Source organism: Micropterus salmoides, unplaced genomic scaffold (assembly GCF_014851395.1).
Source record: "Micropterus salmoides isolate LMB-PRFRI ecotype aquatic unplaced genomic scaffold, ASM1485139v1 Ms_hic_scaffold_8, whole genome shotgun sequence".
NCBI classification, from domain to species: Eukaryota; Metazoa; Chordata; class Actinopteri; order Centrarchiformes; family Centrarchidae; genus Micropterus; species Micropterus salmoides.
The window spans coordinates 8,813,239-8,840,213 of NW_024044570.1; the positions used below are offsets into that span (position 1 = coordinate 8,813,239).

At 39.9% G+C, this 26,975-nt stretch overlaps 1 protein-coding gene across 3 annotated transcripts in view; it reads right to left on the reverse strand.

Annotated features, from left to right (window-relative positions):
• pik3c2a (phosphatidylinositol-4-phosphate 3-kinase, catalytic subunit type 2 alpha) overlaps nucleotides 1-26,975 on the reverse strand; it is a 48,967-nt gene that overhangs the window by 7,260 nt on the left and 14,732 nt on the right. For all 3 annotated transcript variants that reach the window (XM_038705017.1, XM_038705016.1, XM_038705018.1), the window contains 21 exons: nucleotides 22,383-22,480; nucleotides 20,620-20,780; nucleotides 16,488-16,608; nucleotides 15,198-15,309; nucleotides 14,855-14,934; nucleotides 14,580-14,643; nucleotides 13,534-13,680; nucleotides 13,400-13,433; nucleotides 12,730-12,970; nucleotides 7,964-8,086; nucleotides 7,672-7,839; nucleotides 7,226-7,343; nucleotides 6,332-6,474; nucleotides 4,498-4,689; nucleotides 4,093-4,186; nucleotides 3,783-3,877; nucleotides 3,161-3,341; nucleotides 2,955-3,059; nucleotides 2,011-2,103; nucleotides 1,599-1,728; nucleotides 67-203 (listed from right to left, as the gene is read on the reverse strand). In XM_038705017.1, the coding sequence (XP_038560945.1) occupies nucleotides 67-203; nucleotides 1,599-1,728; nucleotides 2,011-2,103; nucleotides 2,955-3,059; nucleotides 3,161-3,341; nucleotides 3,783-3,877; nucleotides 4,093-4,186; nucleotides 4,498-4,689; nucleotides 6,332-6,474; nucleotides 7,226-7,343; nucleotides 7,672-7,839; nucleotides 7,964-8,086; nucleotides 12,730-12,970; nucleotides 13,400-13,433; nucleotides 13,534-13,680; nucleotides 14,580-14,643; nucleotides 14,855-14,934; nucleotides 15,198-15,309; nucleotides 16,488-16,608; nucleotides 20,620-20,780; nucleotides 22,383-22,480 (2,637 nt within the window). The remainder of the gene's footprint in view (nucleotides 1-66; nucleotides 204-1,598; nucleotides 1,729-2,010; nucleotides 2,104-2,954; nucleotides 3,060-3,160; nucleotides 3,342-3,782; nucleotides 3,878-4,092; nucleotides 4,187-4,497; nucleotides 4,690-6,331; nucleotides 6,475-7,225; nucleotides 7,344-7,671; nucleotides 7,840-7,963; nucleotides 8,087-12,729; nucleotides 12,971-13,399; nucleotides 13,434-13,533; nucleotides 13,681-14,579; nucleotides 14,644-14,854; nucleotides 14,935-15,197; nucleotides 15,310-16,487; nucleotides 16,609-20,619; nucleotides 20,781-22,382; nucleotides 22,481-26,975) is intronic.

The window sequence follows — 26,975 nt, forward strand, 5'->3', positions numbered from 1 at the left end:
TGCGACACACACGTCAACTGTGGGCTCTGAGGGGTAGTGGCACAGCTGTTGCTTGCTGTTTTTTACCTTCTCATACTCATCCTCAGCAGGATTGTACTTGCGGAGCCACTCTGCCAGCGGTTTATCCTTAAAGGATCCGGTAACGCCGTACTCCACCTGGATCTTTCTCAGCGTGTCGGAGGACGGCACCAGCTCCACCATGCCTAAACAACACACCAACAACAGTCAGCAGTGTATGACTTGTAAAATGTTATTGTATCGCCATGGATGATCAGAATATATCAGGTAGCTATAACCTTATGCTGCAATGGCGATGCCATTACATAGGTGTTTGGTCGTAAATTATAATCAGCTGTTAGAAGTTTAAAGGTTTTGATGACATGACTGTATTCAGAATTTCTGGCTGTGTTATCTAACAGCAACTGAATATTTTCTTCCTATAAATTAACAATTCAGTAAAGAGCTTATTTGTTCTTCCCAAGGTCAACGTGTTATTAATTTCAGACAGAAGGATCATTTCCTTTCCAAGCAGTGCAGATTGAAAATGACTGATTACTATATTCAACAGTCGACAGTGAGTACCAGCTATATACAGCGTGCTAGCCTCAAAAACCCAGATGTTTTCTAACATTAACTTAGCTCTCCTTATTAGCTACGCTCCTAGGCTCCTTACATGCTTGCTAATAACTTTTTAAGTTGGGTCTCTGACATTGACAGTGTTGTGTTGGACAGATTTGTGCAGCTGTGTTCACGAGGGAGAGCGAGCCCGTGTTATATCTGTCTCATTAAAGCAACAAGGACAAACCGCGCAAGACACTTCAATACAAGCATTATGCAGCTGCAGGTGTTTATCTGATCCCTGACCAGTTAAACCACAGAATGATGTGTACAGGTGAGGGAGCTCTGTGAGTTAAAGCTTGTGAAGATGATAAAACATACTGTACTTCATAAATCTGATTAATTCATTTTAATTTGTAATACAATTTAATTTAATATAATTTCGTTCCAATAACACCAGCTTAACTGTTGTTGGAACTAAATAGCTAAAGTGCACAAGCTATTCTTCTTCTGGCATCTTTGGCAGTAACCGTCAGGTGTATTACCACTTCCATCTGGACAGTACCCACCCCAGCCACAACCTTTTCACCCTGCTGCCTTCTGGGAAGAGATATAGAGGTTTTGCCGCACCACCAGACTGCAGAGCAGCTTTTTCCCCCCAAGCTATCAGACTCTTAAACTCTAGTTCATCCTCAGCACTGCTCCAGTAATGATAGTTTATTTCTGTTTACCATTTTTCATAATTGATTCTTTATTAACATATATTGTCTGCTATGTAGCAGAAGGGAGTTGCAAAACTCAATTTCACTCTATAACTTGTTATATTGTGACAATAAACCTACCTACCTACCCACCTACCGGACAGGAAGAGGACTGACTTGCATGTAGTCCACAAAACAAGACAGATGCATGAGATCTGGCCAACGGAAACACACATACCCTCTATGTGGCTAAGTGTAAAGTGTCTTCAGCCTCATCTGGATTTTATCTGGATATGAAACACTTGAAATGGCAAGCCTCTCAGTGTGTTTGACTGTTACCTTTGTCTTTGCCAGTGGAGATGCATTTGAAGTTGACAATGCGGAGGTCCAGCCCCTCCTGCAGCCAGATGCGGTCCATAATGCGGATCATCTGAAGGGCCAACATATCCTGCCTGAGGTCTTCTCCAACCTGACACACAAACGAACAGAGAGAAAAATTACGCCACCACCAATACTAGTTGGATTTAATTTCAGCCACCAGGGGGCTCACTGGGCAGACGAGAAGCATGTAAACAACAGTTTGTTACAACAACTTTTGATGTAACTGATCAACACTCCCCAGTTTAAACTAATGGAGCACCTGTAAAAGCTTCATAAGAACCACATATTGTTTGAAATACTGATGGCTGTTCATAAGATCCACACACAGTGCAAAGTACACAGTGCAAAGTACTGTGTGTGGGCACAATACCTTGAACATAACATTGATCTCTTCTCCCAGTGGGTCGGCGTTGACCAGGGCCAGCTTGAGGGGAACTGCGTTGGAGTTGAAGAAGGAGCAGGTCTACAGACACAAACAGAGAGTATGATTTTACATTCTGCACTACAGTTTGCTGTTATGTTGTTTTTAAGATTCAGCTTTCCAACATAATCTGCAACAGGATCTCTAAACATGTCTTTCTGTATCGTTTTCTTTGTAGCTTTGATTTATTTTGAGATATGTCACAAAGTTATTGCGACTGAAAAACCTATTTTGTATCTGGCAAACAAAGGGAACATTATGGTCTGGATATGTGTCTGGATCCATGTAAGAGATACATTAAAGTCATGTTTAACTAGTGTCTACATTTACATACCTAAAACTATAATTGCCTCTGTAAAGCCTGAGGTATGCAAAATGATAGACAGGTAGTTAGGTTGATTCACCAGAGGAATGTCTAACTAGGTGCTACTTTAGAGTACATGTAGATAGTAGGAATGTGATATCAGGTGTCTCATTGTGTGTGACAAATATCTGTATTAGTATTAGTATTAGAGTATTTGAGAATAAATGCATGTATGTGTTTTATATTTAGGCGAAACTATAGCTTATTGAGTTAATTTCCTTTGTGGTTTGAGCCACAGACATTCTATAAAGATAATGAGGTGGTTTTCCTGTTTCCTGACAGTTTAGCAGTTCAGTTGAGGTTTCCTTATTATTCTGCACTGTTTATTTCTTTTCAATGGTAATGAATTAATTACTGCTGATATTTTGTGGATCAGGTACGTATATCCATTGTGATGAGAAAGTTGTATTGACATGAATACAGTTATAAAGAATAGCTGACTATTGCGGGGGCCCTTATTTTTTTTCATGCTAAATTGAGAACTTCTCATTCTTCATGGCCTATATATGCGTGAGTGTGCATGTTACACCTTGATGTTTAGCTCCTTGGCCACCAAACTGGGGCTGAGAGGCAGTCGGCAGCTGTTCCTCTGGAAAAAGTTCTGAACATTTTCAAGGCCCTCCTGCAGCGCCACCTGACCACACAAAAATACAACATCTCACAGATATGTTTTAACACACACACACAAAATAAAGTCAGTACAATAATACAGTCAGATCACAAACACACACTAACCTGTCGAGTCGAACCCCCAGCCTGTCTGACCCTCTCTGCCACAGCTCCAAGCAGGGTGACCAGGTGAGTCTGTTTCTCCAGCTCTGCCCTCAGCTTGGCTCCGCACAGACACAGCAGGGCTCCCAGCACCCGCTCATAGCGTCGTCCCCAGGCAGGATCCTGCACAGCGTCTTTCAGCAGCCTGTAGCCATTAAACACATCACAACAGCCAAAATTTAATAGGTGGCAAAAGGTTTATAGAAGGTTATTAATTACAAGGTGACTCTTAGTTTAATAAGTAACGTAAAGGACCCTCTAAATGGGAAAATAAAAACAAAATAACACATTGTGTATGACCATTCCTACAAGCCATGAGGCAAACCTTTGGTTGGACAGATAGTACCATGAACATCCCTCTCGGGCTTGATAAATAATGTTATAAACAGCAATGTAATGTGTATTATTTTATTAAGTGCTCATTCCTTCTTGAAATACAATTTATCCAGCTGGGTGTTTTTACAGATGTTCTGGAAGCCTGTTTTTTCACTTCAGATGAATTTTTCTTTGCAACGTTTCCTTTCAGATGCTTCTTTGGAAAAAATGACGACAGGTGGTTACTGTTTCAGTGCTGCTGTGAACTCACCAGTAGAGGTAGTGGGCAATGTTGATGTTGCCTTGTGCTCTGGACAGCAGGAACATGACAAGGGCGCTCTTTAGGTGACACTCAAACTTTAATGCCTGGTAAGAGACGAAAGAGAAAAAGTGACCTAAATTAATGGATGAATTTTGAGTGAGAGGGTGTGAATCCATGAGAAAGACAAGCGGAATAAAAAGTGAATGAGTGAGCGGCTGGGTGAATGAACATGTGAGTGAATTTCAGTCTAAAAAAAATGTATATTTTAAATATTAAGTACATGCGAAGTATATATGCATGTATGTATTTGTATCTGTACCTGTACTAGCTGTGGCAGGTAGTCAGATAGCTCATCATCACTGCTCTTGTCAATCCAACTAACAGCCACACTTCTCACTTCTGTATCTGCAAACCTACACACATAGAAATCACAGACCATTAGACAATAGACAAACAACAAACAAAAGATCTCTAGAGTTAAACGGAATTTTTTTTGTTAGTTAAAGTTAAACTTGACTTAAACATAAATTATAACAAACATTATACATTAAACAGCATCAAACATTGATATTCTTAGAAAAGCAGACCATGTGACCCCTATTTTGGCATGGTAAAATATATTCTTGAAACAAAATTCTTTACATAACTTTTTTAAATATTTCAATCATTTAAACTTTCTGAAGGACATGAGTTGCCATAGACCAAATGTTTACACAGTGCATACTTTGAGTCTAGCATCTCCAGTGCAGTGACAGGGGGCAGAGTGGGCCAGTGGTGCAGCAGGGAGTGGATGTGAGCAATGTTGGCCCAGTCCCAGCTGGGCACACTGGCCAGCACCTTGGGGAGGCTGCTGGTGTGGTCCTTCCGACAGTGGAGCCGATGGTCCCATAGTAGCTGGTGATCTGCCCGCTTCAGCCTGGAGACGGAATGAAAACATAGAGAGAAGATGGATGTGATGGAAATTTTCTTTTACAAAAAATTAATAACATCAACATCATATCAGATTTATCTAACAGACTCAAAACTACCTCTAGGTTTCAACACTGAAACTAAATGATGAAAAATAAACTAAAAGAAAGTATTAAGGGGCTCCAAATGAGGAGCTGACTTGGCAGGATCGGCAATAATGGTTAAAACAGACAACAGAAAAAGAGCACTTAAATAGAATTGCATAAAAGCAACACGCAATATATTGACAGCAACGTGATTGTAAGGTCACTATGTTTTCAGAACATCTGCATAGGGTAAGTAAGCAATAAATTCTCTACACTTGCTCAGGAACAAAAATTCAATGTACATTTATGTAAGAAATATAACCCCAATCGGAAAGACTTCAGTGGAAATCCTCAGAGGTCAACAGTTTAAGACTTATATCCATAGAATACAATCCTATGATAAGACTTGAAAGTCACATTCTTGAGAGTGCTTAAGCGATCCTTGAGAGTGTGCACTGTGAAACTCTAGGTATGTCTGTGGCACGTTGCATGAGGGGTCCAGTTTGTTAAAGCAGTGCTAAAAAATTAAGTTAAATTCCTCTGTCAGCTAGCATTTGCCTCTCTGAAGTTGCCTGAGTTGCTGGTCTGTACCCGACCCTGACCTCTCTGTAGCAATAAAAAAAAAAGAACATTTCTCCTTCAGGGATTGATGGAATATCACACATGCTGAAACAACACACGACAGATCACTGAAACTGCAACTACCCAAGTCTTGTGCCCACAAAGGCTGGAGAAATGAATGGGCAGGACAGAAAGCAGGCGGTGAGAGCCCACTGAGAGAGCGCTCTGTGCTAAAGTGCCAGTTGAGCCTCATGGATGTTGGCAGAGTGGAGGAGATTTGCCTGGCAGCAGGCATAAGAGAGCATTTAGCTGGGCCTAGAGCAGCTGGAAGAGAACAGACATACTGGAGCAGGCAACATACAGGCGTTATGGGGAACTGTGGCTGGCAAAGTCAGCGGCATCTTTTAAAATCTCTTCTTAAATCTAGTAAGTCCAACGGATTTTGGGTGGTCTGAGAGACTGCCAAAAAGCTGTCTGCTGAAGGGGATAAATGTAACTGGAAATTCTGTTTATGTAGTAATGTAAGTTTACAAAAAGCCAACCGGCAGTCAATGAATTTATAATTTGTAAACACGTAGATTCAATATTTAAAGTCTATACACCTTTCAAAAGTGTGGTTTTGATTCCCCTGAGGTCACATTTTCCGGTGAGGTACCAAGTTCTCCATTACACACTCAGTAATGTTGTCTTGCACACAAGGCTTAGACTCATTTTCCACATAGCGATACATTAAAAGTAAAATGTCAGGTTTTGAGCCTCTTGTGTTTCTACAATAAGCACATCTGGTTTGCACATCCAGACTTGCAGCATTAGAACCAGTAGTGTCATTAACTGATGTCAGTGCTTTTATTTGAAATCATTCCTGCAAACCAAAATTCTCTCTCTAGAAATGAAGTGAAGGAAATAGCAGAAAAGGCTCACACATTAATTGTTCAAAATGTTTTTGATATCTACTCTGAGATTGCTATCTGCCCGTTTTAGTTGTGGGCAAGATTCACCCACCCAAAATTGGAAGCTCGGCTGCAGATTTTCTCCAGTTTGCGTCTCAGATCAGGGTCCAACTCCTCCTGGGTGCCGGGCTCCGGGCTAGTTGCTTCCTTGGGTCCTACGTATAAAACGTCCACCACCGAGTTAGGAAAGTCCACCTGACGGTAACACAAAAATCAAAGTTGGGATCAGTTTATTCCTATGAAGTAATTTTAATTCTTCAGCAGCTTCATCCCATTTACACCTGGCAAAATGTGTTTTGGGTGATCAGATTGCAATTGGATAGTGCTTGACCACATGAAAGTACAGCATTAATTAATTAATTAACGCAGACAATTATTTTATCGCACGTTAATGCAGTTTTTATTTTATCTGTATTATTTTGAAAGTCCCTTGCCCACTGACTCTGAATACACATACAGTCAAACTATGGGTCACAGGAGGGGCGGGATGTTGATCAGCCTGCAAATCACCCACCCAAACAAGCAGTGGAGGGAGGCTTCGGCAGACTACGCTGTCATCTTTTTTCCATAGTTTTCCACCCGCGATCCGTTATCACGGAAGCTGGTGAGCCGCTTGCTTGTTAATGACGCAGCCTATCAAACACCTCAAACAGCCAAAACCAGCATCTGCACTCTGTGTTCAATGTTGCTTTAACGTTACCTGGTCTGCGCTTGTAAAATATCCGTCGCGACTTGTAACGTCATTTCAAGTTTTTAACCGAATGAAGTCTGTGCGAGTGAACACACGCACTGACCCCGTTACCCCCCCCCCTATATTTTTACTGGGAGCACTGGGGGCTGGGCTGGGGCTACAGCAGATTCCAGGTAAAACATCAGAGGTCTCTGTCCAGAAGAGTTATCAGTAAATAAAAATATATATATCAACAATAACAATGCAACCACCAACCTGTAGTACTATTCTCTCTGTGGGTACCCTCTTGCGGCTGCCTGTGGAGCCAGTGGCAGCAGCAGCACCCTGGGGAGATGTCCACAAACACAACAACCTGCTGCCCCGGGCAAGCACTCTGCAAAACACAGTCAAAAAATCATGGTAAGCATTCTTATAAACAGCATTTCTTACACTGTGGCAATGGTGTAAACTTTCAGAATCCTCAGTAACTTTGTATTGGAGGTCCATCAAATAGCAAGAATGTATACAACAAGTAAAGAACTTAATTCCTGCTGACTGACCAATGTGTTAAGTGAGTTTAACATTGAATATGTCAAATTATCAGGCAGTGGGTGTTTCAAATACATCTTTCACAACTGAATGATATTTCAAAATATCCATAACAAGTGGGACATCCACTCAAACATGAGTCCAGCCACCACCAAGTGTTCCTCTCTCCTCACCGTCTGAAGTCAAAGAGCGGCATAGAGACTTTGCCCAGCTGCTCTGGAGCTTTCCTCTGTTTGTTTGAGTCTGGGGAGCCACTGGCGTTCTGGTTCAGCACCCCGAACAGAGTCAGGCTCAGTATGGACTCCAGTGGGAGGACAGCTACTGCTATGGGGAAGTTGATCCTGGGAGAGATGAGTGCAGTGTTAGCAGCATGAAAGGACAGTATGAACAGCATGTTGTTGTTGTTAAAGGGAAGTTTCAAATAGGAGAGGAGAGGAATGGAAACAGGCCAAGGTAATCACTCACAGTTCATCCCATTTGATGTGGTAGAAGAAGCTTTTGTATGTGCCCACTCTCTTGGACTGGACTGGTTTGAACAGGTTCTTGCCGTTGTGGGTGAGGGAACACATCAGGAAATATTTCTCATAACTGCAACAAAACAATACATATTGCCACTTAGTCTACGTGTCTTTACATAGGCACTATCAGGGCTAATCAGAGGCTCTGTTCGATATCAATAAAGCCAGTAATTTGACAAAACCATTACAACCAATCTATGCATAGTAGAAAATTGACTTTGCTAGTTACGTGAACGCTCATTAGTTGGTATGATATGGGTATAAAAAGGTACTGTACAGGACAGTGATGCTTGCTATAAGAGTTCCATATTGGGACTTGGTGCTTGTAAATCGGTGCTTGTTAAATGCATGTGTACATGTAAAATTTTCATTTAGTTTGTTTTTAATGCAAGACACATTGAGCACACTTTCAGCAATGTCCTGTTGTCACAGATGTACAGTTAAGCATACTTCCACATGGGAGCAACTGAGTGCCTTGCTTAAGGGCAACTCAGAGGTAAGTAAGGAAGGGGGCAGCATCTCATTCAGACTTTCTCAACAGTGTGGGATATGAACCAGCCAACACCTTGTCTGAATCACACCACTGACAACATTGACTGCCTGTGTAGTACTAGTGTTGGACTATTAGGCCCTGAACACCCACACATGTGTTTTCAGTTATTTTGACTAGACTTTACTGATTATCAAGTAGATTTTTCTAAAATATTAAACAAATTTGCACCTGAAGCTGCCTCGTACAATCACAGTCTGATCTGCTCGTCAGTGTGCCGCTCCACTGGAGCAGTTGCAAGGGGCTTGTTTAAGAGTACCTCAGTGGGGGGGGGGGGTAATGAGGGGCAAGAGCAAATGCTGCTTTGTCAATTTCCACACCTAGACCTTCCTGTCGAAAGATCACAACTCAACCACTGCCCCAGTTTGGGCAGGGGCTTGCTAAGAATCACTTGAGGTAACCAAACTCCATGTTTTAATAGACCTTTTTCCAAAGCAAACATTTGAACGTTTTGAATCTTTTAGCAGGAAAAGTACAGGTGCAACTAATTACACTGACGATGCCTCAGTTCTACTGAAGAGTTCCAGCAAATCATATCAGTGAGCCATCATACACAAAACCAGGGCACTGGAACTGGAACATTTAAAATTAGTGTTATGAATTGCACCAGTGATTTGATATGTCAAAATGTCCACCGTAAAAAAAAAAAAAAAAAGGTCTACAAATATCATGTGTAACATATAAGACAGTGAAGGAGACTTCAGTCAAGCATGGTTGGTACACACCCACACAGACCTGACAGGAGGTGTAATCAGGCAACATAGGTAAAAACACCTGTGTCGGGGGACCATGTCTGTGTAGAGGCTTTAAGTCTATACAGTAATACAACTATTTATTACATTACCTCTATCTGCTTGCATGTATAACTTATATATATATATATACACACACACGTATATATACACATTGTGTATACAGTGAACAAAATTATAAACGCAACACTTTTGTTTTTGCCCCCATTCATCATGAGCTGAACTCAAAGATCTAAGACATTCTCTATGTACACAAAAGGCCTATTTCTCTCAAATATTGTTCACAAATGTGTCAAAATCTGTGTTAGTGAGCACTTCTCCTTTGACGAGATAATCCATTCACCTCACAGGTGTGGCATGTCAAGATGCTGATCAGACAACATGGATATTGCACAGGTGTGCCTTAGGAGGAGTGAACATAATTCAATTTCCTTAATGCACATTTTGTTGTATAGACGAGAGGGATTTATGTTTACAGATGTGACGTAATAAATGAATAAAACAAATCAGTCATATCTAGCATTTAAATCAGTTGCACCACTCAACCACACAAACAAAAATAACTTCTGTGTTTCAATTATAGACATGTGAGTGAAGAGTAAAACTACAAGCAGTAGCAGATTTTTACCACTACGGGCTTGATCCACTGCTCAGTGCCATCTGTGTTGGCAGCTCCGCCACTAGTCATGGTGTCTCAATATGTTGCCAATGCCGTGGCATCTACTGAGGCTCCAGATGGATGACACGCTAGCCACAACAACGCCAAACACTCAGACCTCAATAGGGGAGTATTATAGTAACACCACAACACAACAGATATGCTTAGCTACTCGTCTTGGGCTGGGAAATACTGTACTCGCTGTGTCCCTCTGGCCTTAGGTTGTGAGGAGCTAAATATTTTGGAGATGTCTTTGGAATGACTGTCACTGCAATAATGTTTTGTGCTGGCTTAAAATAGCTGCTGGAAGAGGCTGTGCTGGCTGTAAATAGGCCTGTTATTAACCAGTTCCTCTCTTTATGAAGACCTTGCTGGCCGACCAAAATTACCATTGAAGGAAGGGACTGCAGCAATTCTTATGATAGCTTTTAAACCTGCCTCCATCTCACAGTTAGGGTTACAGTTCCTTTATATTATTTATTTCAAACAGCTAAATCTTTAATCCGACCATAATTTCTCAAACAGACTTTATTTCGGTTGGCGTTCACCATGATGTATATTATACTGACTGTGCTTCAGCATTGAAATAGCTGAGGACTATTTTTCAGTGATAACAATAGAGTAAATGACACTCAGTGAATTTGGTGACAACGCTATCTTCCCATATTCACCCAGGCATCCTGTGCCTTCATATAGAACAATTTTTTCCTACAACAGGAGTATCACAATAATGTTTCATATGTTTCTAGACTTTCCAAACCTATGCAACTGTGGAAGGGCTCGTCAGAAATGTACTAAGTCTGATTAGTGACGTGTGACAGAGCTGAGAATGGAAAATTTGGCTCAGCTCAGCTCCAGATACACGCAGGAGATAAAGTCAGGGTGAAACTGGACACTGGCATGGAAAAATAAGACATGGGGAGCAACACAGGAGCCATTTGTTTAGTAGAAGAAAACAAGACTATCTGCTGTGACACCACCGCCTGTGCAGTAATGTTATAGTGTCACAAAAACACTCTCCTTGGTCCTAGCTACTTGCCAATAAATTGTTATCTTACAGGCTTATTCTAGAGACAAAACTGATTTCTGAACTACCTTCTTTCTTCATCTTTCAGCCTACCGTGCAGAAGTACAATTAAGTTAAATGTGGGTGGCTCTAATAATACTGAACAATTGGGTAATCACGCAAGAACAAATGCATAGATCAGGTTTTAATAATGCTATAGACAATGATAAAGTACTTTAAATATTAACACTTAAAATTTCACAGAAAATATGGAAAAGATTCTGCTGCACAATACAACCAACTACATGATTCTGCTCATATACCCTCATGCCATTACACAGAGATTCATTGTTGTGAAGCAGCATCATCTGCTAAAGAGTGACACCGGCCGTATTTCTGAGTAACAAAGCATTTTTTCTACAGTATCTGTACTGGGCTGCACCAGCTATGTGTAAGTCCTCACCTAAGTTAGGGCTGACTAATTACTTGAGGCATAACCTAACTAGTTTTGGTGTAACATTATAACTAAGGCAAGTGACCAGTCAACGATCAAAAATAGAGTTCCATCGTTATGGTTACCAGGCGCATTACCTTTCTGGCTGGCATGATCCACTTGGCATTGTGGCACATTGTAGTAAAGTTAGATCGATATTGAAACAGCATATAAATAAATTAGGTCTCTACTGGATTAGTGTTGCAAAATGACACACAGTTAACAAATGATGCTGTGCTGCAGAAGAACTGCTGTTTCACCATTAGTTACTATAATTCTGTGACATTTTATGATTTATACCTACCCTAGTGGCATGTGTAACTATTTAGTTGTTACTTATCTCAGAGGTGCAACTGGCTTTTGTTTTAGTAATGCATAAATCACAACTTAGTAATAAGATGTAGCTAGGCTAAGAACTTACACACAGCTGGCATGCAGGCCACTACAGTGCAAATATTTTACGCGCGTTTGAGTTCATCTTCTTAGACTCTTACAAGAAAGCTCATTGTACAAAACTTTCAAGTTACAGCTTCTACTGTCTATCCCCTTTTCCTTAATGCTACCCTTCTTGGTTGGGTTAGGTTAAGTTATACTTAGGACTCCTGAAGACAACTGGTTAGGTTTGGTTGAGGTTGAGCATTATAGAAAATGACTGGTTGGGGTAAGGGAGATGGTTTTGGTTCAGGTAAGAGGAAATACTAATCAATGAGGAAACAGACTTCGAAACAACACCGGTGTCTGTACTCACGCCAAAGGTTGTTCATAACACTCATAATCACATCACTCTGTAACACCACTGTACAATCACAAGTTTCTTTCATTTGTTGTTCAAACAACCTAAGCAGAGAGAAGCGTTGTCTAGGAAAGTCATCAGCTGATCCTATCCTGTCAGAATCTCCCGTTTAAAATTTTTATATCATAAATTAATAATAATAATAATAATAATAATAAATTAGGCGTATCTATACACTTTCAGTACTGAAAAGGATCTACAGTATGTGGAGAAATAAGGTTTTGGAAAATAAGGTGTGCAAAAGTCAGGAGGCTGGATTTCTATATGTAAATACATATTTGATCAACATTTGATATCTTCTGATGCTGTGTGTATATTTATTTTTTACTATGTATACTGAGCATCTTGGGCTCACTGGGTCTTTTTAGTTTTTCTTATTATTATGGATGAAATGCTAAAACACAAAACACACAACACATAGCGTAGAGCCCCGAGTATGTTCATTCTCTCTGACTGTTTACCTGCTGACCCAGTTGGCCGGGATGCCGTGCAAGGCAAACAGAGTGAACTGAAGGTGGTCTGTGGTGCCAGAAGCTTCTTTACTGCTCTTCCGCTCTTCGCTGTCCCCGTCTGCAGCCTGGGGTAACGGAGGTGATCTGAAGGAGGTGGATGGGGTGCAGAAGGAACGCAAGTAGAGCTTTGCCAGGTCGTAGACAGCCTGTGTCAGCAAGGCCATGCTCTCCTCCACAGGACTAGTATGACCTGTCAGGGTCAGGGAGGGATCAGAGCAAGGAGAGCAAAGAGAAACCTTGGTAATGGTTGGGACTGCAAAGACAGTTATTAGAAGATGTATACTAGAACTGGAATTAACCACAAAGGTTTTTAATAAGCTTTTAGTCAGTAAAGAAAAGTAACTTTGGTCTTTGGATATATGTCAACTTTGGCAAGTTGACATATATCCTATACATTCTGCCACTCCCAGGTCCTCAATAAGCTGTCCATGGTGGTTTTATTGCTATTAGTTGGTGCATTTGAATACTGCCAGTATTTTTCTTTTTTTTTTGGGATGGCAAGCAATAAGGTCAAAATTGTCAAACTCTATTCAACAATAACTCCATGTTCATTTTCTTATTTGTAAGAGACAAAGTTTAGCAGAATGAGTGAAGATTGAGTGCGACTGTGTCTACTTACTATTTGATGATTGACCAGACGATGAGCATCCCATCTACAAAACAAAAGATGTTGCTCTTAGAAAGACATCCTAAACAATATTATATATATAAATGTGTGAGCATTAGTGCATACAGTATGTGTCAAAAGCCCACCATGGGTGAGCGTGTTCTGGGTAAATTGATGGAGTGTCGCAGCCTTTTGACAGCCTCTGTAATAGCTTGGGTTTCCACCTCATCCAGAGCACAGCACAGGTTCTTCAAAGTCTGCACCACCCGGTCCACTGTCTTGTACTGGGTACTCTGAATACCAAGATACAAAGCAGGTTGGTATAGCATGTGTATTATAATTTCATTAGAATTGCAGCCTATTGTGAAATGGATATCCTCCTGATGTGTACTTTTGTTTTCATCTTTCTTTAAACAGTAAAACGCATTGTTTAACACAAGAATAACACATCCGGAGGTCTATGTGAGAGGACTACCACCAACAATTCATCAAACAGATTCTCATCTAAACAGTATTTCAAACTCAAACCAGCCTACTGTGTGTGTACATTTGTACAAACAAGGCTCAAAACAACATGTTTGCATGCTAACAGTCCATCAATTACTGTGCATGCTATAATTTTGTCAATGCTAACTCATATAAATCTTGATGCCATTATCAGGTTGAAGTTAGGTTGAGAGTGGGGTGCAGTGCTCACTTCAGTCTGCATTCAATTACTCCACAATAACCAACACTGGCTGAAAACCAGAAAAGCCTGCCTTCCAGGAAGGTGCTAGTCTCGTAACACTTGTGTTATACTAATCAGTGAAAGTCTGTTGTATTTAGGTGTAGCATCAGAGGAGGGACCTGGGGCTAAATGAGTAACAACATTTAATTTAAAACAAAACAAAACATAACTTTCTATGTTTTGTTTAAAACATGATGGTTTTACAACTGTGTGTTTTCTTTTTCTGCCCTTGTGAAGCACTTTGCAACATGGATTTTGAAAGGTTCTCTCTCAATAAAGATTATTATTATTATTACACAATACTGTGGACATGTTGTCATTAACTATACAGTACACAAACACTCACTGAGGGACAGGCAAAGAGTTCACAGTAAAAGTATTTTGTTTATGTTTTCCAAACTAAAGACCTGGAAATGTTTCATCCTTTTAATTTACTTTCAAGACCTGTACTGGGACCACGTTTACCTCATTTTGTAGGCAGATGTTGATTTGATTGTGATAGCCTTCTAAATAGTCAACCAGGCCTTGTCTGCAAGAAGACATACAACAAGAGACAGTGAGAAATGAAAAATGACAGGAGACCAGACTAGAGATACAACTAATATAAAACTGAAATACTGGATATAGAAAAACTCATCTTTTTCTTTATAACATCATTTCCCCGATAGAAAACAAAATCTTAAGATCTATAACTACATGTTCTTTCTGACATTTTCGCATCCAGTGTAGGAATCTCATACCTGGTGATATTCTCCTTGAATGGCCTGTCCACTTGACCCAGATGCTTCTCTAAATCAATAGGAGAATTGTCATCTTCCGCCTAAACAAAAGCAGTCAAGATTTACCAACCAAGCCTATAAAATGACAGGTAAGCAGGTGCCAAAAACTCAGTAATACATCATCATTATAAATCACAGAGATTATCATTTCACTGGATGAGGATTATGTGTTGTCAGTTTCTAGCAGTGGGACAAAAGGTTAAAATGAATCTTAGTGGCACAACATGAAGTTTATTATGTCATACTTCAGTAAAATTCTCCTATAAAGTTTGTATGAGCTCATATGTTTGATAGAGTGACTTACAGTGCGTGCCAGGTCTCTTCTCATGGTGGAGTGAGAGAGTAGTTGTAATGTGATCTCATTCTCCCACTTCCTGCAGTTCTGGACATACTCATGGCTGCCTAGGCTGTGTTTACTGTGGCACGGAGCAACAGAGGGGCAAGGGTATATGTTGTTAAGGACAATAATGAGCAGTTATTGAAAAATAAGAACACAGAAACTACTTTTTCAGTGGAGTGAGGGATGGATTGTGTTATTTTTCATAACTGAATATAGAGTGGATTATCCGTCTTATACCATGGATACATCCCGAATACGGTAAACTAATATTTTTGATAATTGTTTAGTCTATATTTCGGGGGAGCCCACTATTTACATTGTGTTGCATTATTGCGTGAAAGGTGTTGAGGCCACTCTGTAGAGCCATGTGGTTTCAGAAAAGAATATTTCTAAAAAAAACACATTACTAAAAAGTCAATTTCTGTAAAAAAAAAAAAAGCCAACCAATATCCTCTGTCAGGCAGTCAGAGAGAGGCTACTGTAGGCACAAAAGTTTCAGGAAAAAATTACAAAAGCCTGTATACAAGGTATTCAGTTTCTGCTGCTTTACTAAGCTATCACCAGTGTGGCTGAGGACTAATTTATCTGCTAAGAAAAAATATAACCAACATTTTGGGATTTGGCAGATGATACATGGCTTCAGGCCCCATCCTGAGAGGGCTGTTTTTACTATGATTACAGTAGAAGCAGTGATGAAGTGTTGAACCCAATCCATAATAAATGTGATTTACAGGTATTTATACAATGGTTCTGTGTGCTTTCCTCAAAGAAGCAGAGAACAAAAAATGCAACAGGCAAAAGAGAATTTCAACCATCTTCAGTTAATGATTTATGGGCATTCTCAGTATTGCAAGTGCAAGTTTGTAAATAATAGTTACAGTATATGCTCACACAGCATACGCAACATTCATCTGTTCATCACGTATGATTAGAACAGATTACTTATGCGTCTTTGAACATTTGGGTGTACTGGGCCTTTAAGTCCTGGTATGGGAGTAACCATTCCCATGTATCCCAGATTAGAGGGAGAAGAGAATTTCCAAGGCGGAGGAGGGCACGGGGCGAGAAAAAGAAACATCCGCCAGTCTTCTTTGTACAAGATTTTAAGGGGATAGGATATCAAGATAAGAGTGAAAAAGTTAGACCGAGGGGAGAGAGACATTAAAAGAGAGAGGGTGAGACAATCTCCCAATTCCTAAAATGTTTTTTTCACCAACAGCAGTAACATTACTTCATTTGTTTGTGTGTACTCACTTCTGCAGTACCTCCTCCTTGCCACAGACTTTGAGCAGGTAGCTGGAGAAATCGACCTGGTCCAGGTCATCGTGGACCCAGCAGAGAGTCTGACTGATTAACAACTCCACCGGAGAACTCACTGAAGAAGGAGGAAAGGATGGAGAGATGGATGATGAAGGAGACAGTGACAGAGGCAGATAAGGCAGGACAGAGGGTGAGATCAGGGATATTGATGAAAGAAAGGGAAACCACATGAGACCGGTGTCAATGGTTGATGAAAAGAGAGGATGAAATGATGGAAGGAAAGGGGAATGATGGAAAAGAGCAAAAAAAGAGAGAGAATAAGAACAAAACATAAACAATGAAAGGCAACTAAAAACAAATGGGAAGCAATATGATACAAGGTGTATGAACAAGAAATGGCTTTGTGGTTGTTCAGGTACTGAACTGGGGAAAGTTTATCCCAATCATGTACACATTTAATTAGAGTTATCAGAGGTCAAGTACCAGTCATGTCATGTTACAATATCATACAATTTTCCCATTTAGGAGAGTCTTATTCAAAATGACCTTGCAGAGTTTTGGCTTATTATAATAGACAGATATTTGCTAATCTGAGAACTTAACTCTAGACCTTACAGTTATCATAATATCTCTCTCAATGCAAACCATCCTGCTATGTTTTGAACGGCTCATGTATCATGTCGAATCAAACACGCTCTGAAATCAAAGGTATGACAGCCTTGTGTTGTGGGATGATATTAAGTGGGGGGATTTGGGGTCAGCTCTAGGTGTTTGTGTATGCTCCGATATCTGATGTGTCTGGCCAAGGGAAGACTGGGTGGAGAACGTAACCGGATACAGTAGATTATTCGACTGTTTAGCTACTTCTACAGAGGTTTTAGCGCACTCTTAACCTTGCATATAAACAAACACGGGCAGACTGATACAAGGACAGATACAGACACATCTCAGCTTTGGACTGAGCACTCAGGTTACTTAATAGATGTTCACATAGACACACAGAGAAGGAGACCACCACTGGCTCTGGCAACAACAGACCTCCACCCTTCAGAGGAATGCTGCGTCTTTTCTTATGGCTTAGACCAGTAGCTTTAGCTTCACGTTCCTTATGCTTGTGTGGCCATGATGGTGGTGGTCGCTGGAGTCATGCATGGGTTTCGTAACAAAGCAATTAGACAGGCTATGCCTCATTTTGAGGTGGTAAGGGAATTCTTAGCATTTTTTGAAGGCACCAGTTAAAAGCATGCCATTCACACATGGTTGGGAAATGGTGATGTGCGCGCACACACACACACACACACACACACACACACACACACACACACACACACACACACAGTCTGACAGTTGAACTTGTTGCAGAAGCAGAAATCTCTGTTCAGTCTCTCTCACGTAGGAATTAGATTATTCCTCTTTTGCATATGAAATATGTTGGTCCTGCTGGCCATTTATCAGAATCAGAGACATAAGGAGGCTTTAACTTCATGCAAAGTCATGATTAAATTAATACTACGTTGGCAGTTTATTAGGCACACACCAATAAGTAAAGTTTTGTTAAAACTGTGACAAACTGCGGATTAGCAACATTTTTATGCCAGAATTTATCACCAGGTAAAGTCTTATAGGCCTCCTGCCTCATGTGAAATGATTCAGACAATGATTGAATGTACATTTGTGTGTGTGTGTATATACATAAGTGTGTGTGTGTGTGTGTGTGTGTGTATGTGTATGTGTATAAGTGTGCAAATAAATGAAAAGACGTGACACGTATTGCTAATTAATTTCATCTTTGTGTATTTGCACAAGTATCATGAATATTTTTTTAACCTTGAGGTTGAAAATGTTCAAAGTTCTTGGCTTCTCATCTGAAATGAGAAACATGATTGTGTTCCCTCCTCTCCAAGACCCTCTCAGCCGCAGACAGTATCCTGAGCCCAACACCCAGCATTTCTTTCCTGTAATCTATTTTACAATATATTAATTTTCTGTCTCATCTAATTTTTTCTATGCACATTTACCGCTGTCTTTGTTCACAAATCTCATCCTTTAATTTCTGTCTTTATAGTGAAGTTTTCCCTTTTTTCCCCCCCATTCTTTTTCTCTCTGCTCCTACTCTCCTTCCGCCTTCTCACTGCATTCTCTTCTTTTTTGCATTGCTTTTTCCCTCTCTCACTCCTTCCATCTCCCCTATTCAGCCACAGTATGTTAGGAATCCCCAGAAGCTTAGTAGTTCACAGCCAAGCCCTGGATGAATCAAGTGTCTTTCCTTCTGACTGCTCTCTAGAAAAAGGGTAAAGGCAAGGACGAAACAACAGAATGACACTATAACAAGAGATATTTTTTAGAGCAACTTATTATCCTTTTTAAACTGTCGGGCTATATATTTCAACTATTCATTATTAGCAAATCTTCTAAAACAACATCATTCTTTACTCAACCGATTCTGTCATTGTTCTTTTCCACATAATTGCACAAGGCTAACAGCAACAAGTAAATGCAATAACCTTTTGCAATACTGACTAAAAGTTGCGCAATTTAGCTATTCCCACAGCAGATAAAAGTCAGAAAGAAAAGACTGGTGAGTTAAGGAGAAGATGATAAGAGAAAACAGGTGAATACAAGGTGTGAGAGAGAAAAATAGAGAAAGAAAAGACAGAAAAGATGACAGAAGTGAGACGTAAGAGAAAAGCCGACAAGGAGAGAGAGGACATTTATCATGTCTCATGTTCATCTGTAAAGTGATGGATTAACAGATTTAGGAAGATAGAAGAGCAACACAAAGAGAGAAAAGGAGATGCAGCAAGGAAACAGGAAATAAATATTGTCATGCAAAAGAAGGGAGGGAAGACAAACTGAAGGAAAAATGAGAAATGGAAGATCGGACAACAAAAGTAAAATGGAAACAGAAAAACAACAGAAAGAGTGCAGGAGAACAACCAAGATCCTTCTATCTAATAGAACTGAGGACTATCGTTGACTGCTGACAACATAGGAAGTCAACCAGGAAACAACGAAGGAGACATCATACTAGGAAAGCGTATCTAGGAAGTGACCAGGGCAGTGGGAGGAAGTGAACTCCTGAGACGAGATAAATAAGGAGTTAACGCAGGAAGCTGGGAAGGTACAATTAGGATGTAGAATGAGTATAGTAGTAAATATACTTCCTATGGGTTGTTGCTGTCTGGGTCAGTAGGACAGTCTGTTATATATACACTCACTAGAAAGTGCTGAGGACTTTCCCCACACACACACACAATGGTGATTCTCAGGGACCCACATAGACAGCGGTGAACTTGGTCACACAGTTGGGATAATATGTCTAACAAAAAAGCCAAGGGGATTGGCTGGCAGCCTGCAGTGTGCTTGGCTTCATATCCCAGAAGACATGTCAATCACAGTGGTTGTACTTTTGTATGTCTATAACGAGGGCTTAGCAAATAACAGCTCTCCAAAGACCCAGGGAAGGAAACCAAAAATCTAAGGGAGCCCTTCAAAAAAAAAAGGAAAAAAAGGAAAAGAAAACTAGACTCCAGTCCCTTTTGCCCAATATGGCAAAACTATGGTGAGGGGACAAACCTTTATTTGTGTGGAAAAGGAACGTGGCGTACTTCCCACGACAGAAAAAAATGAAAAGAAAAAACGAGGTGGGGAGTGGGTAAAGAGTTTGGCATCTGTGAATGTCGTTTCCTCCTTCAGAGCTCTCATATCTGCAATCTGAGCTGCTCGCTCTTAAAGACAAAGGGGGTACAAGGTTTCTTTTTTGGCTGACTTAAATGCGATGCTGTACCATCTGTATAGAGGATTTTCTACACTTCTTAACACTGGGCCATACTTGCAATTAACTACGTCCATTTTAGAAGAAAAATAAACTGCTGTTCAACATCTCTAATACGCAGGGGAGGAACACATAAACTGCATAATTTTAAAGCTCAACAGCACAATTCAAATACAAACCGTGAGAATTCCGTCATTTGCAGTTTCCAGCAAATGAAATATCCTGACATCAGGATTTATACTGGGTAGGGTTAGGTGAAAAATCTGCCAAATTCTCTTTTCTTTTATCCTGTTAAGAACAGGTTCAAAGATGGTTCATACGATAAACAGGTTTTTGTAACTGGATGCTTACCGTCACAGGTGAAAGTTACAGGCTGCTGAGATTCTGAGATTTCAATAGAAACCTTGACAGAGCAGCTATTGTCACCTCCACTGTCTCTCTGGGTGATGACAGGACTGAGGATGTAGCCGGGGTTGGTGGACATGTCGCCATGAGGGAATTTGGAGCGCAGACTGGTGGGGGGGGGGGGAAATCACAACAGAGCAGAGTCAACACTTGTTCACCCGCATATTTTGGGCTACTTGGCCAGTGAAAACACATCATGGGCAACCAGAGCCAGCCTGGCATACAGATCAGATTTCTTGGATGAAACTATTAGATAAATGGGCAGTATAAAAAGAAAATGGGATGGAAAAGAGAAAGAGAGGAGGAAAATCAAATCTGAGAAAAGACCCAAATTGACATAGCCTCCATGCTCAATAAGTCATCATCACTGCCTGTAACCAGGATTCTATGATATTGTTGGCTTGGGTATATGGGAGGGTAAACAATATGATGAAAACACTTTGAAAGCTTTATGTTCCTTTTAATTGAAAACTATGTAGAGCAGTGACGTTGCGGACTCCATTATTGTAATGGAAGTGGATTCCCTGAACGCAGCTTCATCATCACTCCACCCAAACTAACTACTGGAGTGAGAGGTTCTGTACAGGCTCAGAAAACTAACAGCTTTCCAAGACATGCAATTATGTGTATATATGCATGAAAATGTGTAAGCATGCATTTACACTCAATTACAAACAAGAAAGAAAAATGCTATTATTAGAAATGCCCTAGGGCTGGCAATGTTGGTCTCTGGTCTACCACAGACTGAAATATCTCAACAACTACTAAATGGATTGCAATAAAATTTTGTACAGACATTCGTGGTTCCCAGGGAATGAATCCTAATGTCTTTGGTGATCCCCTGACTTTGTCTGTAGCGCCACCAGCAGCAATAGCAGCAAAATGAATAACATTCCCATCAGCCTTAGTTATACTTTGTGTTTAATGCCTATTCACAAATGTTAGTATTATAAACAAAGGTGGTTAACATGGTAAACATTATACCTGCTTAATATCAGCATGTTAGCGTGTTGCTGCTAACATTCAGTTCAAAGTGCCGCTAGCATGGCTGTAGACATGCCATTTGTATATGGGGATGTGTATTCTGCATCATTTTAAAGCAAAAGGGCAGGAATAGTGCAAAACATTTAGGAATTCATTTAATTTTTGTTGTTTATTTTAATGTAAAATCAGGAGTTATACACATATAAATCTAATTATATTGACCCAAAACAAAAAAACACTATCATTATGGTTACAACATTAAGTCAACTAAGTACAAGGCACTTATGTCTTGTCATCATTTCTTTAGATTATATATCCGGAAGGTCTCCCTTTACTGGTAGGAAACTGACTAACCAAGGGCTGGTTAGTCAGTTTCCTACCAGTAAGGGGAAGGCACTCATTACCAGTATTGTATTGGCATTGAGGTGACTACATTTCCAATTAAGATTGGTAGGAGAATTAATCAACATTTGTTATTTGTAATTGTACTTCTATTTTAGTTTTTGTATTTAATTTTAATTTTATAGCCACTGTCACAACGACAATAATCTTTTCCTATAGGTGGCAGATGTTTGCTCCTTCTCAGTTTGTGAGACAGTTCCATAAGGTGCTTCACATCTATAAAATGTGATTATTGACGTCAAAACAAAGCACTCAAACAAGCAAAGAAGGTCAATAATAGTCAAAGTAGAGCTTTATTTGCATGGCAACAGGAAGGATCTTACGTTTCTACGTCTTCACAGAAGGCAACAACCTCCAGGTTTTGAGCGTCCTGTTCTTCCAGGGCGGCATTCTTCACCAAACCTTTTCCTTTTCCCTTGTCCTATAGGAGCAAAAGAGTCAGACACACAAACACAGTCAGAGAACTAGAAAAATACATACAGGTAACATGCTTACATACTTACAGCTGAACCAGGCCAGATGGAGACGAGTGTCACGGCACAAATGAACTCCTTATATCAGTTTAACAGGACTGACTGTGGACAACAAAGCTTATTGTCTTTTTGGTGATTTGTGTTTGAAGAATGCTGAAGGGTTTTCATTAAAAAAAAAAAAATTTAAAAAAACCTTCAGAGCTATGAATCTTACAGATGAATAAACATGTCAGCATGGGCTTGACACAAAGAAACACACACAGGGGTCTCCGATCTTTTATACCTTTGTCTCATAAATTGTGAAAAAGCATTAGATTCACACTTAATAAAGCTTTTATGTTTTTAGGGGTAAATGTGGATTAAAACAGTCCGTAACAATTATACACTGCAGAGGCAGAGCTGGCATTCTCTTATATTGACAACAAAGATAATATTTTTTATAAATTTTATATATATATAATTTTTTTTAACATAAAGACACTCAAGAAGTGAGTTGAACAAGTTGTAAGAGTTGTTAGTCTCTCTTGCTCTTCCTCTCACACAGCCACTCAAATCCAGTTGCCGGGAACTCGCAGTTACACTCTGCTTTTAAATACTGTCTTACTGCTAGCGGCTGAGGAATGTGCTTCCTGTGGCACAGGAAATGAGAAGTGAAAGGGTCCCGCCCCTTCCTGCGCCAGGCTCTGGGCTGTCTGCAAAAGTGCTCAGTCATGGCGTAGAAATCTGTGACTCTGACATCACTCCCAACGAGGGAGAGAGGGGCAACGAAGAAAATGGAGAGAGAGTAAAGGAAATGTCTGGAATGTCATAATAGTTCATTCCTCCCCTCAGAGACTCTGGTAGATTTTGAACCCAGTGTTTTTTTTCATGGCATCAAGGGGGCTTAGAGCTGACGTTTCATGTGCAATGACAAGGAAATGGGAAAACTAGAGTGTCAGGTATTGTTCCTTCTAACCAAAATAATGGTATTATTTAAATGACAGATAATTTCGCAAAGAATAGTTGCTATTGCAATAAATCAATTTGTAGATTTTCTGTCATCATATTCATTTGTTTTGGAATCACATTCAGCCAGTAATGACATTCATCAAATTATTTCATGTCATGATTTCAAACTACACCATACAGAAAATGAATGTTAAACAGTGAAGAACATTATATGGATTCCTGTTAGAAGTTGTGTTTCCATCAATTAAGCACATTTTGAAGTGTTGCCCTTTCTCTCAACTTTTGAGCAAAAAAAAAAAAAATCAATAAAAAAAATCCTCCATTTCCCATTAAAGTTCTTATTCTCGCTTGAGATGTTTTTTTCCTTTTTTGAAAAAGATTTAATGCACTAAATGGGAAATGGAAACACCTTTGCAGAATAAGTTCTGATGTAGTGAACATTTAACTCACATGACGGATCAGCTGTTTCCGCTGTCAGCATCTTCCCGGATAGTCCCATAACGCGCCACAACATTATAATAATTGCAATTCTTGTTCTGGTTTGACAGCTTGAAACATGGCCAATACTAGCTGACATGAAAGAACAATTGCAATTTTTTGAAACACATTCCTGAAGACCTCTCCATTTTTCTCAGAGACATGGTCCTCAGGTAGAAGCAACTGGTTTTCTTTCCAGTTTGCAACCTCTACTTCTTGTTTATTACAGCCATAGGTAACGTCAACTTCTAACGAAACAATGCTTCGGAAAGCCAAGGGCTGAAGGATTTGGGGGAAAAAAGCTAATTGAGATTTTTCTCTCAGATATTGTCTATGAAGATTCTCAGTCATCCAGGTCATAGTTATCTAACGAAGGTTAAAATCAAGGGCAACTGGACTTGGTTGAAGATACTGGAAGACGTTTCGTCCCTCATCCAAAGGACTTCTTCAGTTCTGACTGACTGGCAGGGAAACTCAGCTATTAGAAGCTATTAGTGTTCCTGGAACACTAACGAACCAGCGGTATCGATGACCTGGGCCAACGACCCCACTGAGGTTAAATAGCTGAATTTCCTTGATTTTAACCTTCGTTGGATACTCTCAAAAATTTGCGATTACGATTCGATTTGCGATTTTTTTATTGAAGTTTTGCTAAAGTTCAATATTCAGTCTATTTTTGATGGAAGATGCGTCAAGCAGCACAGAGCAGATGAACAAGGCAGGAAGTCAGACACAGAATGGCTGAGAGAATCCAGTCGATTTTCAAAATAAAACACCCATTTCAGACTCCTGATCGTACATCAACAATAAACACAGTTAAAACAATCAAAAGAAAGAAATAATTTAACTAAGTAGCCTACTTAAGCACAAAAAATCAAGGACAACTTAACAAATAAGCAAAATCTGAACAAGTCAGCAAAATCAGACAGGCAAAACGCTCTTATTCTGAAATGCTCGATGTCGATAGGTAATGTTAGCGTGCACAGAGCGGAACAGAACAGGCTCACAGAGAGCTGTTATCCATAGTTGAAGCACACAAAATGACAAATTAACAAAGCATTAACAACGTGTAGGCTAAACGCTCCGCTGCTGAAACACTTCAGTGTGAGTTGATGCCAGACAAAACCGCAGCTGGCGCCATTATCTCACATTTTCCTCTACTTTCGTTTGTTGTAAAATGTACACGCCCTGTGCCCACTCTGATTGGTCACCGTCTTCGATTAGCTAATCACGTTCTTTCAAATCGCAATTTCGATTTTGAAAACGATTAATTGTTCAGCCCTAGCGTAGCCTAGTTTATTCGCTCCATACTAGTTGGAAATGCACCTAATTCGCATTCTTTTTATTTTGACATTTCAAAAGTTCGCTAAAATTCGCTTGACAATTAGATGGAAACGAGGCTGGGGACACAATATTAGGGCTGCAACTAACAAGAATAATCATTGTTGTTTATTCTGATAATTATTTTCTTAATTAATCGATTCATTGTTTGGTGTATTAAATGTCAGAAAAGTGAAAAATTTCAATCACACTTTTTCCAGACCCAAAGGTGTTTCTTCAGTAGTGTTGTTTTGTCTGACCAACAATCCAAAACTTTTGAATCCTCATTTTGGAGAATCTGATACCAAAGAATGTTTGACATTTTCTGCAATTAAATGATTTAAGTTAGAAACAAAGCATGAATAGTTTTATGTCAGTATCTTATTGTAGAAGCTGGAGTTACACGTTTCATAATTAATTATGTCTCACTCTGGAGCAAGAAAACTAAGTGATGGTGGAAACCCTGGACACACATGGCTCTTCTCCAGACTTGAAGCCAGTAATATATTACAGAGCTCTCAGCGGGTTTGGAAAGTATGAAAAAATAACTTTTGACAGGGTCCATGTCTTGTCTGTCTGAATGGAAAAATGCATCAAGAAAATTCATCATGAGAAAGTTGGAAGAAACACTTTCACGTGTTGTGAATTCAATCAATGGTGAGTTTAAAAAAAGCTAATATCATCAATATAATATGTATATTGTGTAAAACTAGACATCTGTAAAATAGACAGTGAGAGTTCAAAGTCCTAACAGAGTGTGAAAAGACTCTGCGTCACACGTTCCACAACTGACCTTTGTGGATCATCTAAACAGTCATTTCTGTTTAGGTTTCTGTCATCAACCAGATCAAACTACTGGTCACATACCACAGTTTACTCTCTGTGACCTTGAAAATCAACCATAATAAAGGTTTATAATCTTCTTGTACAGTCAGTGTGTTCTCAGTGTTACAGTCAGTACCGTGACACATCACAGTAAAAGCAGAGCAAGGATCAGTCAATGTGTGAATCATATGAAGACTTTCCCATGACTTCAGACACCAGGAGCCCTCCGTCCGGGTCCAACAAAATCGATAGAGTGAAACAAAGACGGGCCTGTCCCACTGTACAGCCTGCTGACTGTGTTTGTGTGTGTGTATGTGTATGTGTGTTGTAGTGTGACAGTTAGCTAGCTCAGTCTCGTTGGAATATCTGCCCATGTTTGTTTTTGCTGAAGCAGTCCTGACTCAAAACATAAACACTGCTAGTGTGCTGTTAGTCTCTATTCTCATTGGCTTTCTAATGTTTTCCCCCAGTCTCTCTATCATCCTTACTTTCTCTCTCCCTGTTTTTTAATCTTTCACCCTCTTTTTTTCCTCTCTCTCTCTCTCCGTCTCTGTCACTTCACTCTGTTTATTTATTATTCTGCTGCTGTTTTTCAAATATAGAATGGTATGTGCAAATAGCAATATTGAACCACTAACAGCATTTCAGCAAAAATATTTTTAAAAATTTGTGACAGAAATGGTGCAGGCAGGATCCCAGTCTCATCTCTCTTGCAGGTGGTTTGGTGTCAGGCTTGGCCTCCTTTCCAAGCTCCATGCTGACTGAGATTTCTATCTCCTGGTGTTAAGTCAGGTCAGCTCGCCGCTTTGAACAAGAGGTCTATGCTCTTGTGGCTGCATAGTTATGGTCTAATTTATATCTTGGATTAACCTG